This window comes from Ovis aries, chromosome 16 (genome assembly GCF_016772045.2).
Source record: "Ovis aries strain OAR_USU_Benz2616 breed Rambouillet chromosome 16, ARS-UI_Ramb_v3.0, whole genome shotgun sequence".
Taxonomy (NCBI): Eukaryota; Metazoa; Chordata; class Mammalia; order Artiodactyla; family Bovidae; genus Ovis; species Ovis aries.
Window position 1 is genome coordinate 70919450 of NC_056069.1, and position 15057 is coordinate 70934506.

Sequence of the window (15057 nt, forward strand, 5' to 3'; positions counted from 1 at the left end):
GCAGGCGCGGCCCAGGGCGCAGGCGCACGGGCTAGGGACGCGCGCCGCAGTCGCGCCGGCGCGCTCTTTCCAGGTGGGTCCTGGGGGTCCTGAGGGGGTCGGGAGGCGGCAAAAGTTCGAAGTTCCAGGAGGGCGCCCGTCGGGGACCCCTGGCCGCGATTTCCCCCGCTGAGCCGCGGGTGCGGGCCGGGCACCGTCCGGGACCTCACGCCTTGTGCCTGTGACCCCGGACCGGGCCGCCCGAGGGGAGCGCCGACGCGGGCCTCCTGCGGCCCCGCGGCCGGGGACCCCGGGCTCGGTGCCGGGATCAGAGAGGGACCCCGTGCGCCTGGCCGCGCTCTATCCTCCCGGGGACACGCTGCCTCCCGGGCCCCGTGTCCTGAGCGCAGGGGCGCGGGGAGGGCGGTTTTCTCGGCTCCGCGGGCCACCGGCCACTGTGACAACTTCTTTCCGTCCCCAGGTCCAGCCGCGACATGGCCGCCGCCCTCCTAAGGAGAGTGGCCTCCGCCGTGGGCCCGCTGCTGCAGCTGGGGCGCCGCCCGCTTTCCGCGCTCGCGCCGGGCCCCCCGCGCGCCGGCCCTGCCGCCCGCGCGCCCCCCAGCCTGGCCGCCGCGCTCCTCGCCGCGCGCCCGGCGCTCGGCCTGCAGCCCGCCCTGGGCTTCAAGACCAAGGGCGTCCTCAAGAGGCGCTGCAAGGGCTGCTACCTGGTGAAGAGGCGCGGGCGCTGGTTCGTCCACTGCAAGACCAACCCGAAGCACAAGCAGAGGCAGCTGTAGAAGCCCTGCCCGGGGAAAGGCGCTGCCGCACGGCGAGGGCGATGGCGCGTGGACGCCGGCAGCCTTCCGGCGCCAGACCCCCTGCGGCCTGGCCTGCGGCTCGCGTCCTCGTGGCCCGGGATCCGACCAAGCCAGAGCCCCACCTGGGACCCTCTTACCTCCAGTGTGAACTCAGCTGTGCTGATGCTCCGGCGGGCAGATGGGCGTCGGGTGGAGGGAAAGCTGCCTTCATCCAGTCAGAGGGCGTGGTCTTCCGAGGCCGCCCTGTTTCTGCTCAGCCACCCCGGCTGCGCCTGTGGATGGAGAGTCATGCTCTCAGCATGCCTGCCTCCAGGGTGAGCGGGGAGGGCTGCATAACCATCTGTAGGTCACGGAAGAGTGAGCTCGTTTATACCTACATAAATGTATTTTGGACGTTGGTTAAATGTGTTTATTGTCCTTGGTCTGAGACTAGAAGCGTGTGTGCGTACGTGTGTCCATGTATGTGTGGGTGCCGTGTGCACAGGCACGCCCTTGTGAACTGCTGTGCACACTGTATGCATGGGTGCGTGTGTGTGCACACGTGTGTGCGCAGTGGGTGTGAACTGAGTCAGCAGAACTGCTCTGGGGACTCCACAGACTGTGACCTGGAGCCAGTGTCTGGGGTCACCCGTCACAGGCTACCGGGGATGAATGAGTCGCTCCTCTCTGGGGCTCACTCGTCTCTATTTAAAGGTCAGAGCATGACTGGCTTCCTCCCAGTACCCGATGGACCAGCCCAACAGCCCCGGCTCACAGCATGACCGGAAGATCAGCTGAGGCCAGGAGGCAGCAATCCGAGAAGATCTTTCAAGCACAGTGTGGACGCCAGGGGTCAAGAAGGAACACACTAGACAGGCTTGCCTGGCAGGTGCACTCCACACCTGGTGGGAATGGCTGTTTCTCTCCTGCTCTGCTTCCCTGACACCCCTCCATCTGCTCCCCCTGACACCCTTCCATCTGCTCCGTGAAGTCCAGGAGTCAGTGGTTTCATGAGTACGTACATCAGCACTGCCCTCTGATGGGAAGAGCGTCAGATCCCCCAGGCTGGCGTGGCCTCGCCTCCCTCCTGCTGCAGAGAGGCCACCCCATGCCCCGCTCTCGGTCCCCGAGGGGAGCCAGTCCCGGCCCCAGGGTTCCGAGTCCAGGGTGCAGCGTCCCATGTCTCAGGGTGGCGCTCTCCGTGCTGAGGTCACGGTCCTGCCCTGCTGCTTCCCCTCTAAGAAGTGCGGCCTTGGGGGTCCAGGGTTTCCTTACATTACCAGCCAGGAGCCAGGCCCGAGGTCCCAGTCAGTGACCTCCCCAGAAGGTGTGGACACGTCCCTCTCGCTGCCCTCAGCCACCCAGGGCAAGGGTTCCCGTCACCACATCCTATGGGACAAGACGGGCCCCATGCGTGAGGGCCAATCAGCAGGGTAAATGTCTCAGGTGCCAGAAAGAGCATCCCTGGAGAAGGGCCCCACGAGCTGACGACAGTGGGTGGAAGGCGTGAACAGGCACGTGTCCAGGCGGCCCCGTAGAGATGTGGGCGTATCACCAGTAACCAGGAAACGAGACAAACGTGCAGTGCACGTCTGCCCGTCAGATTTGCAGACGTTAAGAAGCACGTCATCCAGGTGGAACCCACGAACAGAGCTCCCCGTAAACTACAGGTGGTGGTGCCTCCAGACACCTGGCAACTCGTGTAAAACGCGCTCACCCTGCGCTTGGCGTCATCTCAGATGCTCACGCACAAATCCATAGGGCTGCGCTCATCAGGGCGGAAAAAACAGTCAAAGGCCCTGCCAGGGGTGGACAGTCAAGCCGATGATGGCGTGGTCCCAGGAGGGTAGGTCACGCGGCCCTGAGATAAACGATGGCTCTCTCAGCCATGACCGACGCCAGCCCCAAGTTTCTGATTATTAAGTATATAAAGAAAACTGGACATCAGGTAAACTCAGAAATGTGTACGTGTGTTTTCCAAGTAAAAATGTTTGGGAAACGGTGTAAGAAGTTCTGGGGCAATGCACCCCAAAACAGCAGTTATCTGCAGTTCTCGGGGAGGGTGGGATGGGATGGGAATGGAGGTTTACTTTTTGGTGTAGGTTTTCTTAAGGAATTAGGTTCATATCTTACTTTGATAAGTGGTATCTAGGAGGAAAATGTAAACTTCTGTGAACAATCTGCTTACTGAAAAGAATGAGCCAGAAAGATGGAGAGAGAAAAAGTGACCCTGGGCCCCTGCAGGCACCTCCTGTCCCCAGCCGCTCACCCGGGGGGCTCCGCCGGTCAGGGTCTATGTGTCTATGGGCTGATGCCATGACCGCCTGGAGTCCGAGCTCCCAGGTCTCCCTGAAGCAGGATGACGGCCAGCTGTCCACGTGGGGCCTGCCACTCCCCTCCCCTCAGTGTCCGGCCAGGACGCGCTCGCCTTTCCAGGCTTCCCCTGACATCAGTGAGCGGCCGTGCGGAGCCGACCCATGGCTGCAGGCACCTGCTTGCGTTTAAGACTTTCCGACCTCAGTCTCCTTGGAGGGCTGTGGGGTCCCCGGAGCGTGAGCCCCAGAAGTTGGAACCCAGTATAATTCATTCTGAGCATTTCTTCTGTTTTCGTTGAAGCACGTGACATCATATTAGTCTCAGATGTACAACATCAGGATTCAGTGTGTACACTGCAGAGCAGCCACCACAGCGGCCTAGTTAACACAGTCACCGCGCGTAGCCACGGAGACTTCTCCTTGCCCCGAGAACTTCTAATCTGAAGCAACTTTCAATCGGAACTTTGTACCCTTTCTTTTGGGGCCTCCCTGGTAGCTCAGACTAAATCAATCTGCCTGCAATGCAGGAGACCTGGGTTCAATCCCTTGTTTGGGAAGATCTGGAGGAAGGTATGACAACCCACTCCACTCTTCTTGCCTGAAGAATTCCATGGACAGAGGAGCCTCGCAGGTTCTAGTCTGTGGGGTCACACAGAGTCAGACAGGACTCAGCGACTAAAGGCCAGCATTGGACACTTGGCTTGATTCCGTATCTCCATTCTTGGGAGTAAAGCTGCATGGGGATGCAGGGTTCCTTTCAAGTTAGTATTTTGGTTTTCTTTGGATAAACACCCAGAAGTGGGGTCAATGCATCATATGGTAGTTCTGTTTTTAATTTCTCAAGGGCCTTCCATGTTCTTTTCCCCTTCTGTACTTCTTTAATCTTAAAAGAGGAAGTGGGGACTTCCTTAGCTGTCCAGTGGTTAAGAATCTGCCTGTCAGCGCAGGGGACATGGGTTCAATCCCTGGTCCCGGAAGGCTCCGCATGCTTGAGAGCAGCTAAGCCCACATGCTGCACATCCGGAAGCCCGGAGCCTAGAGCTGTGCGTCCCGACGAGAGAAGGTGCCGCTGTGGTGAGAAGCCCCCGCTTACCCAGACTGGAGAGAGCCCACACAGAGCAACGAAGACCCAGCGTGGCCGAAAAAGTCAGAGTTAGTACGGAAACAGAAAGAAGTTAAAGAGCACACAAGAGCTAGAGGGGGGCGACGGGGAGGCGTGGGAGGGAGTCACAGGGAGGGCTGTATGCACACTTATGGCTGGCTCACACTGTGTGCAGAAACCAACACGGCGCTGCGAAGCAGTCACCCTCCAATTGAAGATGAAAACTAAAGCGTAATAACGGAGACCACGGTTTCTGCCCGTCCCCGGCTTGTACTGTCCTCTCTGCCGACTTACATGTATTCCTTTATCAAATCACACAGCAGGCGCTTGTTTGGGAAGTTTCCTTCCATCTTCTGGCTTCTCCCAGTGAGGACCCCATCCTTCCTCCTGCAGGCGCTTGGGCTGTTTTTGGCTTTTTGTGGTTGCTGCAAAATTTAAATCTTGAAACAATGGGCTCTCCCTAAACGTAAAATGTGAAGTCTTAAGAACTCAATCGTTTTTTTCATCATGATAAAGGAATTTATTCTTTGGGAAGAATGAGAAAGAGACCTGTTTTGAGAGTAAAATCCTTCCCCTGACACAGCAGCTCTCTGGCTGTCTTTGGAGAGGCCAAGTGAGCAGCTGTTGGGTTGCGTTTTATTCTTGTGCCTTATGAGCTGAACAGCTTTACAGAGTCCCCCCTGATTCATTACAAACGGGTACAAGTTTAAGATGGAAAGGAAGGAAGGAAAGAACTTACCCCATTCATTGTTTATCGAGTGACCCTGACTAGAAGCCAAGATGATTCAGGGGCAAAAATGGGAGTGTCGCTTCCCTGGGCTGCTAACAAACTCCCCACCTTGGTGGCTCCGAGCAACAGAAATGCGTTCTCACCCCCTAGTCCAGGACCGCCTCATCGCGACATCCCTAACTCCACGACGTTGGCAAAGACCCTGTTTCCAGTAGGGTCGCATTCTCGGGTTTTAAAGACGTAGCTGTGGCAGGAGGTGCTCTTTGACTCACTACAAGTGGCATCGAAGATTTTTGAAAACAGTTTTCACTTAAATTACTCATCGGTACTGGATGATGTATTCAAACTGTTTAACACACACAAAGATGCCTGAGACGCAGTGCCGGTCTCTCTCTCCAACTCAGACCCAGGCTCTCGCCCCGGTAGCAAGCTTGACCCTCCTTTAAGTCCTGAGAATCTGCAAGCAAATCCTGCAGCTCCCGGGCCTGCCCTGTTTCCATCACTGCCCTGAAGTTGAGGGCACCCGGACAGTGGCCCGTGTCAGCAGCCACGGGGCACCCTCCCGTCCCCAGGCGGCTCTGCCCCAGCGTCTTCAGCAGGCTGATGCAGGATGTGGAAGTGTTGTTTTCAGTTCAGGGCATTCTGCTGCCTCTTCATGAATTTTTTCCTTTTTGCTTTTTTGCTGTGTAAGGCCTTTTGTCCTGTTTTGTAATTGGTGGTGGTGATTTCCAATGAGAGATCAGTTATTTTTCCTTCCAGGTTCATTTTTCAGTTTTAAAAAGCACAGGAAAAAAATGAGAAATTGACAGAACAAACAGCGCTGTCTTGCAAGGGTAGTTGGGGGTGGCTGTACGGTGCCGAAACGGGAAGAGAGCTCTCCGGAAGCCAGCTCTGGCCAGCCTCTGGGACCCAGGCAACCAGCTCCCGCTTGGGAGCTCAGACAGATTCCTCGTCTGGCTGGCATCGTGAAAGATTCACTGCCTTCTCCCCAGAAAGTGATGCATGTTCTTACTTAGATAGCGATGCCGTTACACTAAGCACAATACGAGTCGCAGTGCAGAAATGCTGGCAGCTCATTTCAGCCTTTCGGGAAGTCCAGAGTGCGGCTTTCCCCTAGGATTTCTGTCTAAAGGCATAACGATTCTCTCAGGAGTTGATGATATGGAGTCACCTATTCTAAAACGAAGCCAGTTTTTCACTTACAACTTTTATTGGTGTAACCACCTAGCTTGTCATCTGAGATGATAGAATCAAGGCGTCTTCTCGGGTAAGTGAGTCAAACGTCGTGGCTGAGCCCTTATTTGTCCACTTTTGCATTGTGTCCTGGGCCAGACACTTGGTAGGTGTTGGGATCCATGCGTGGCAGTCATCCTGTCTGATAGCCTGACAATATGAATCAGCTGTATATTGTCTCCACTGCAAGGGACAGAGGCTGGAAACAGCACACACACGTAAGCGCCGTGCCAGCGTCCCGCCCACGCACGTGGAGAAAGGCCATCAGAAGGGCACTGCGGGCTGTTAGGGCAGCTGTCTCTTTCTGTCCTCTCGTTACCCATAATTCTCGGTGCTTGATTTCTATTCTAACGGCAACCTCTTGACACACCATGGTGGCTGGAGCTCCAGCTATTAGGTCCAACATTCCAGGCAGTCCAGGAGGGAAGGGTTAGAGCACAAACTGAACACCAGCTGCCCCCTGTCCTCATCCCGTTCATCCTTTTAAGCTACTTTCCCCAATTCACTCAGCAATTTTGCTTACGTGCCAGAAACTGCCCTGGGTGCAGAGGAGGAGGAGGAATCCTGCCTGCAGCCGCATACAGGCCTCTACTGCCCAGGGAGGCGGGCAGAGGGGCAGAACGCCTGGGGCAGAGGCTGGGCTGGTCCCACGTGTGCTCGGGGTGGGTGGTGAGCACAGGCTCCCAGGGGTGGGGCGGGGGGAGCAGGGGCAGACTGGAGGGAGCTGAGGGTGGCCCGGGGGCTCTGCCCAGGCCGGGCTGAGGCAGGGGGACAGATCTGAGAATCGAGGACGTCCCCACCCCGTCCAAATGAGGGAGTGAGGCACCACAGGAGCAGGCAGGACCTCGGTGAGAGGGCGACAGGGTGACAGCCCCCAGCGGCAGGCAGGGGAGGATGTGTGACTCCAAGTTCAGTTGATACCGTGAGAAGCAGTTTTACGTGGCACAGCCTTCCCGCTGCCCAGCTGTCGGGGAAGAGTTCAGATCAAGAACCTAAGCCCGCACCTCGAGCCTTGGCTGAGGCTGTGTCCCTGCGTGGGGATAAACTCCGTGCGCTGGCGGGAAACATGGGGCATCCACAGCCGCAAGGGAGCCGTCTGTGGGTGTGGACACGGGGCACTGGTCAGCAGGGCAGACAGACACCTGTGCCCTCTGTGAGTCGGGTGGCTGCCGGGGGCCAGCGTGAGGAACTCCGCCCATGGCAAAGGTCATGAGGAAGGAGGCTTGGCATACGCAAAGGCATGATCAAGCCTCAGGAAACCCCCTGTTCCCGAGCATCTACCCCAAAACCAGAGTCTGTTTCATGCTCTCACCTACACCTCTGACTTTACAGGGGGCTCTCCCCCATAACCATTTCTCTCGGAGAAGGAGTTAACTTGCAACTCCAGTTAATAAAAATTCCTGGGTGTGACAAGAGTGTTTCAACTTAGAAATTCCTTTGGAGGTCCTCTAGCCTCCCTGATCAGGTTCATCAGGCCACATGTGATTGTTTACAGCCTCCCAACCTTGAGAGGCACGAGATGCTTTAAAACTTTCTAAATACAGACACTTTTGAGAAGTTAGAAAATTATTAGTATAGTATAGTGGGTTGATTAGAAATTATATTGGTGAAGGGTTTTTTCATTTGTCCTGCCAATAATCACTGCTAATTCCCTGCCCTGGGTGTGACAAGGGTGTCTCAGGTCAAACCTCTCTGCTGACAGACTAGCTTGTGTGACAACCTCTCAACCATAAACAGCACAGAGAGTTTGGAGCATTAGCATAGGGCTTTTCTCATTGTTGAGTCAGTGATTGCCACCAGGCCTCCATATCCTTAGGCACCTGGGAATATACTAATCAATGTATTTGATGTTAGCAATACTAGACTTTTTGAGTTAATGAATTTTTATTATAGACCACTGTACTTTGCTATAAATCACTGTGTCCTTGCTATGCAAAAATGTAACTTTATCACTATCTTAAGACTAAATAGATCATAAGGGGAACATTGGTCAAGGGTTTACATTTGTTGAGCCAATATTTGCTGCTAAATCCCCATATTCCTTGCTCTTATAATGAATATAACTAGCATATAGGAAAATAAGTATTAACCTTTAAGATTAATCATGTTAAACCTTAGGCTAAGTAAATTCCTTTCTTGATTGTAACTCACTACACCCTCACCCTATAGGAATGCAACTTTATTTGGAGAGTGGCCCCTGATTTAAGAAAAAATCACCCCTGGAAAAATAAGTTTTCTGGTTAACTGACCGGTGTCAGAAAGGGCCATAAAATGTCAGCAGGTTTCATGGCCAGAAGATGATGTCAAACCCGTAAGACCTTAGTATAATTTTATATGAAGCACCTGATCGTGACAAGGTGCTGCTGACCCCCGCGTGACTCTGTATTCATCCCTATGTATAACAAAAAGGTGTATAAACAAACCTGAAAAATAAAGAAATGGGATCAGTTTCTGGAAAGACTGATTCCCCCTTGTCATTTCTTTCTCGCTCCCCGTTTTCCTGGCTGAATTCCCATCTGGAGTGTGGATGCTATTCCACGTAAACCAAGTTATTCAGCCTGTTTTTCTCCACTAATTTTCCTACTACACTATCCGTTTCTAGTCTCTCTCTATATCTGTAATTAAGATTTTTCCTAGGACGCCGATTCCGTCCCCACCTTCGAACCACCCTGGATCCACCGGGGCTGGACCCCGGCAGGTGGCAGCCTGGATAGTTGCAGAATCAGCCCCGAGTAGGAGACACGGTGGTCCCGGCAGAGCCACAAAGCGGTTTTTGGCCTGGGGCTTCCGGGGCCTCCGGCGGGGCCACGGGAGCCGGCAGCCTGAGGCTCAGTGAACAGGATCCAGAGCGTGCGCGTGGGAGGCGGGACGGTCTGGTCGCGTGGGTGGGGGGCGGGGCAGACATCTGTCTGCCCGCTCCGGAAACGGCCTTGGTGACCGGCATGGCCCGGTGAAGGTGGACACAGTGCCGCCTCTGCCCAGGCCTGGAGGGGCAGTGCCTGGGGTTGGGAGGTGAGGGGGGCCCCTCCGGCCACCACAGGAGGGACATGGGATGCAGGGGGCGGAGCAGGGGCCCGGGGCCCCCAGGAGCTGGTGCGGCAGGGGTGCCACCTAGACTCTGTAGGTTCTGGGGGCTAGGAGGGTTTCTGGGTCGGGGGTCCCGACCAGTCACTCTCTGCAGAGACCCTCAGCTGGCTCTGCAGCAGCAGCGGGTGCCTGTGGTGACCGCCTGACCACCCAGAGAGCCGGCCGCCGAGACAGCACATGGGGCAGGCAGGTGGTGAGCCCCAGCGGGGGAAGGCACTGGCCTGGACGTCTGATGAGCAGGCCCCCACGGATGGGACGAGCTTGCAAGCCACGGCCTCTGAGTCCCGTGGGTCACCCTCCCGGTGTGGGCGGGCCTCACCCAACCAGGGCAAGGCCTGGGAGACAAGCCCACTGGCCCTGAGAAGGAGGCGCTCAGCCCAAGACCGACGCAGACGCCCTGCCAGAGTCCCCAGCCTGCAGGTGTGGACGTGGCGGGAACGTCACACCTCCCCAAGGTCCCTGAAAGCCAGCTGCCCTTGGTCTCCAGACTTGGGCCCCCAGCTCTCACGGGCCAGCTCCTAGACCGCATCCTTCTGAGTCCATTTCTCTGGACGGCCAGTCTAAGTCCTTTCAAACCGTGTAACAGAGACCCACAAGCAGTGGCCTGTGGACAGCAGACACTAATTTCTCAGTTCAGGAGGCCCAGGGTCAGACTCTGGCCAGAGTGTCCTCCCAGAGACCCAGCACCTCCAGGCATCTCCTGGACACTGCCCTGGGCGCCTTCAGTGGCCATGTAACAAGATCAGCAAGGCTGGAGGATGGATGCCGCTCAGGGGGAGGTGGGCGAGAAGCCCAGGGGTCAGTCTGGCCAGCCAGCTGCCCATGTGAGATGAGAGGACTCCACCACGGCCACGGGTGGGGAGACCCTGGCCGAGAGGGAGACCAGAGGCATGAACCGCGTGAGAGCACAGAGCTGGGGAGATGGAAGGCCAGCGCGCTGCCGTGGGACCGACCGGATGCCCTTGGCCCCCTGACCCCGCCTGGAAGCCCTTGCCCCAGTGTGGCTGTCAGAGGCGAGGCTTTGGGGTAGCGCGCTTAGACAGGGTGACGAAGGTGGGGCTCTGGAGCCCCGACATGCTGCCTGGTGTGTGGAGGCCCCAGGGAGCTCGCGCTCCACCCTGTGGGGACACGGCGGGAAGGTGGCATCCGCAGGTCTGGGAAGAGCCCACTGACACCTTGGTCTCGGGTGTCCAGCCCCCAGGACTGTAAGCAAAAAATGCCTGTCACTGAAGCTGCACATCTGGAGTGCTGGGAGGCCAGTCTGAGCTAGAATAGCAGACGGGTGTGCCCAGGTCATCTGTGTAAACTCCAGATGCACCTAGGTGCTGGCTGCCAGCAACCCCGTCATGCCAGCCCCAGCCTCATGCCTCCACTGCACACAGACCCAGGGGGGTCTTGAAGAGTCATCCTCACCTTCATCCCCTCGGGGGCGTGGAAGCCCCCACCCCTGTGCATGGAGAGGTGGGTCTGTTTCCCCGAGAGCCTTTTGCTCCTTCTGCCCAGGCACCCCCCGCCCCTGGCTGGCCGCAGCCTCAGATGGAGGCCTCAGAGGCCATCTTCTCATGGGTCTGCCATGAACTTGCAAGGGTTTTTAAGGCAAAAGCTCTCCTCCTCCTTCTTCTCCTTGGAACACACCAGACTTGGAGATATTTGCTCAGAGCATGGAGACCAGTGGCTTAGCACCCCGGGGAGCTCAGCAGGAGAAGTCCGATGAGTGTCCCCACCTCCCTTTTAAACCAAGTTCCTGCAGGGGGTTCGCTGTGCGCGTTTGCAGACAAGATCCAGCCAGACTCCCCAATCTCACTCTCTTTTCTAATAAAACCACGTAAAGTAGAATTTATTTACATAAAGCAGTGATCCGTGAAGGTTACCATAACACCCAAGGACCATATTAACCGCTTGAGTGGAATTCATTAGAAATTAACTACCACTTAAATTAATTTCTGTGCAGTCACAGGCCGTAATAGCAGGTGAGGACCGTCCATCAGCTGTGCTGACAGTGGACCTGCCACTGCTGATATTTATAGGCGGGAGCCGGGCGGGGAGCAGGCGCCCTGGGCCCAACTCAAGCCCCAGAGAAGGCGCTGGGAGGCGGGGAGTCCACTTACTAAGGCCTCAGCCTCACTAGCCCAGCCTTCCCAGCTGGACCTGAGGCCACAGGAAGAGCCCCCGACCCTATGACTTGTAAACAGCAGTGACTGTTGAGAAGCCTCCTCGTGAAGTGTCCTCATGAGCTGAGCCTGCAAGGGCAGGCGGGCTTTCCCCAGAGCCGCTAGTAGCGCCGGCCCAGAGCCTAGGTTCTGATTCCTGCTCAGGACCACCCACAGGGACTTCCGGTGGCTCGGTCACCTTAGGGGAGGCTTCTGATGACGCGGAGACCCACTGGGGCTCCTTTGAAGGCACGGCGTGTGCAGGCATGCACGTGTGTGGGGTACATGTGTGCAGTGTGTTTGTGTGTGTGGGTGTTGTGTGTGCACATGTATGGTGTCTGCGTGTGCCAGTGGTGTGTGCTCATGCGTGTGCTCATGTGTGTGGTGTGTGCGTGCACACAGGGAGTCTGCGTGCATTGTGTACATGAGTGTACATGTGTGCTCCTGTGTGTGCTGTGTTTCCATGTGTGATGTGTGTGCACACGTAGGAGCCTACACGCACTGCGCACATGTGTGTACATGTATGTGTTCGTGTGTGGCCCCTTCCCGTGCATGGCACGTGCCTGTGTGTACACACGTGTGGTGCGTGTGTGCAGGGAGCCTGCGTGTGTGTGTACTTGCGTGTGCACGTGTGCTCATGTGTGTGGTGTGTTTCCACATGCGGTGTGTGCCTGTGTGTGTGTTCACATGTGTGGTGCGTGTGCGCATGTAGGGAGCCTGCGTGCATGTGTGTACATGTGTGTGCTGGTCTGAATTACAAGGCCAGAGGAAACCGCTCTGCCTGCCGGGGCTGCACCCCTCAGGGTGTTGACGGAGGTGAGCAGCTGGGGTCTGGCGCTGAGGACCACGCAGGCGGGTCCCAGGGTCCACTGTCCAGCTTCGGGTCTTGCAGGCCGCCTGTAGTGTCCCTCGGGGACAGTTTTGAGACAAGGTTCAGATGCCCCATTTGGACGAAGTTGAGTGAGCTTCTCTGGGGACCAAGGCCCCAGCACCTGTCTGTCCCCTCCCCTCCAGACCAGAAAGCTGAGTGATGGCCAGGCCATGGCCTAGAAGGGGATTGGGCTAAGGGCCAGGGAGGAAGGCCCCCTGGAGACCCCCCAGCAAGACCACCAGGGGACTCTGGGCTGAGAGGGCTGCAGCTTGGCCCCAGGGCAGGCGGTTGGAGACCTGGTTCTCAGAAGGGGGAACCTCCAGGTTTAGCTCCCAACCGGAGCTGCCCTTCGCTGGGGCTGCCCCAGCTTCCTCCGGAAAGAGTAGGTAGGCATGGCTCCAAGCTAGAACAAGAGTGGACACACCCACAGGAGAGGAAGACGCGCCCGCAGGAGAGGAAGACGCGCCCGCAGGAGAGGAAGACGCGCCCGCAGGAGAGGAAGACGCGCCCGCAGGAGAGGAAGACGCGCCCGCAGGAGAGGAAGATGCGCCCGCAGGAGAGGAAGACGCGCCCGCAGGAGACAGCCGAGGTTAGGTGGGGCACAAACTGCTGGGGCCTCTGGGCCTTGGGAGCGAGAGGAGCAGGGAGAGACGGAGCCCCCCACCCCCACCCGCACCGTCTCCCGCCTAGACCCCTTCCTCGGCTGGTAGGGTCTGATTCCCCGTGGTTATGATCGGCCTGGACTGTGTGTTCCTCTTAATGCAGAGTTGTTTTCTAAGCCTGCAGTTCTGCAAACTGGAAAACAGCAGATAGCCCGAGGCACCCAGAATAATGCTGGTGTCACGCGTTAAGAAACATATTTGTTCCGTGCCCTCTGAGGACAAATGATAGACATGTAAAAACGTCCCCCGCTTTCCTTCCTGGAATACTTAGTTCGGAATTAACTTCTGTCAGAAAACACGGCCTCGGCCCCCGCACTGTGGTATTTCCCAGGGCTTCTGTCTTCCCGGGAAAATGCTGCTCGCTGTTTGACACCCGCGATTACAAGTTTACAGAACCCGCGTGCGCTCCTGTGGCTGCTGCTGTTTCTCTTTAGGAAAAGCCGCTCATTACAAGCACACAGAAGCTCTCTGTGTGCTTGTGATGAGAAGCAAGTCAATTCAGGGACGTGGTCGCCCCCAGCGGAGCTGGCCCGATTTGTCCAGGTGTCTGGGGAAAACCGGCCCCTAGGGCTTAGAGGAGAGAAACAACGTCCCTGCCACAGACCCAGCCACTGGGCCCCAGGGAGGAGAGGAGCTGGGAGGGACCCAGGTGATACCTATAGGTGTGCACATGGATGCTCACATTCACGGATGCGCGAATCCACACGTGCACACACCTACACGGATGCACACATCCACACGCGCTCACACACGCTCACACCTACACGGATGCACACATCCACACACGCTCACACACGCTCACACCTACACGGATGCACACATCAGGTATGTATACACGCATGAAGGCACCCACTCACGCCCACACACCGTGTGTACAAGCACGCGCATACTCACATGTCTGTGCACACACACCCTGCCCTCTCCAGGACAAAGGGCTGGCCTGGGCCAGACGGCAGTAGACAGAAGTGGTCACTGCAGCCTGTGGTTCCCCACAGGTGCCGCGTTTCTGACGGGAGGGCAGGGGGAGCCCCGGGACAGCTCAGGAAGCTCAGCCCTGGCCCTCAAGCCGTCCACGTGCTCACATGCCTATGCCATCGTCCGGAGGAGTGCGGGGCCGCCTGATGCTTTGCTGTCCTCATTGCCACAGCGGGGGCCGCCCAGCGCCACCTTCCCACACCTGGGGCACGCCCGCTTCTGCAGCAGCTCCCACTCTGGCAGGCCCGGCCCCATGTCCCCGCAGCCCCACGGCCCCAGCGAGCTTCCTGGCTTTCACCGTGTGCTCCAGACACACAGGGCTTTTCTGCGGGAAACAGACAAGGAAACAGGCCTGGCAGCAGCTCACGGGCCACAGGAGGAGAGGGGACAGTGCGGACCTCTGCGGTCCTCTGCGGTCCCCCCCCCCGCATCTGGACTGCAGGCCATGGACACGGCAGACCCCCCCCAGTCCCCTCCCTTTCCCCTGCACCTCGGAGGCAGGACAGGTGAGACCCCCAGGTTCCAGGCCTGCGGAGCAGCCAGGCATGGCCGAGTGACAGGCTCGGACCCTCTGGGCAAGGACACAGGTGTACTCAGGGCTGAACTGGCCAGGCCCCTCAGAGAACCAGAGCCCGTGGCGCTCACACTCACACTCAGACTCCCAGGGGTTGGTGCAGGGCATGCCGGCTGCTTTGAACTCTGCAGAGTTGGTGCAGTGCCCGGCGGGCATCTGTGTTACACGCTCCAGGGCAAACCTCTCTGCTCCTGAGGCCTTCACCCGGCTGGAGGAGCCCACCCCCAGGACTGGGCTCGCCTGCTTTACTCAGAGTCCACTGGTTCCCATGTCAGTCACAACCAGAGACCACCCTTCCAGCACCCTTCGGCCCCACAAATGGGCACCGCGGCCCGGCCAAGTTAATACAACACACCAGGCACCACACAGGCTCCGATGAAGGGAGGTCGGCCCACATCCGGAGCTCCAGTAGCTGTTTTGTAACCGTGAAGAACCAGGGATGGGAAATCCGAGGAGATGGAGGTCAATGGCCTTAACTCATTTGCCCATGAACCAGCCTTGGGGGGCAGGGCAGAGCCCCGTGTGTCCAGGATGCTCTGCTTGCTTAGTGCCTGGGGGGCTTTCACACCACGGACTCCCGTG

At 57.6% G+C, this 15057-nt stretch overlaps 1 protein-coding gene across 1 annotated transcript; it reads left to right on the forward strand.

Moving 5' to 3' along the window:
* The first annotated feature begins 13 nt into the window (after positions 1-13).
* On the forward strand, positions 14-1201 carry MRPL36 (mitochondrial ribosomal protein L36). The gene is made up of 2 exons (XM_004017098.5): positions 14-73; positions 461-1201. Exon 2 carries the CDS (start codon positions 474-476, stop codon positions 774-776), a length of 303 nt encoding a protein of 100 aa, XP_004017147.2. The 5' UTR covers positions 14-73; positions 461-473; the 3' UTR covers positions 777-1201.
* The last annotated feature ends 13856 nt before the right edge of the window (positions 1202-15057 follow it).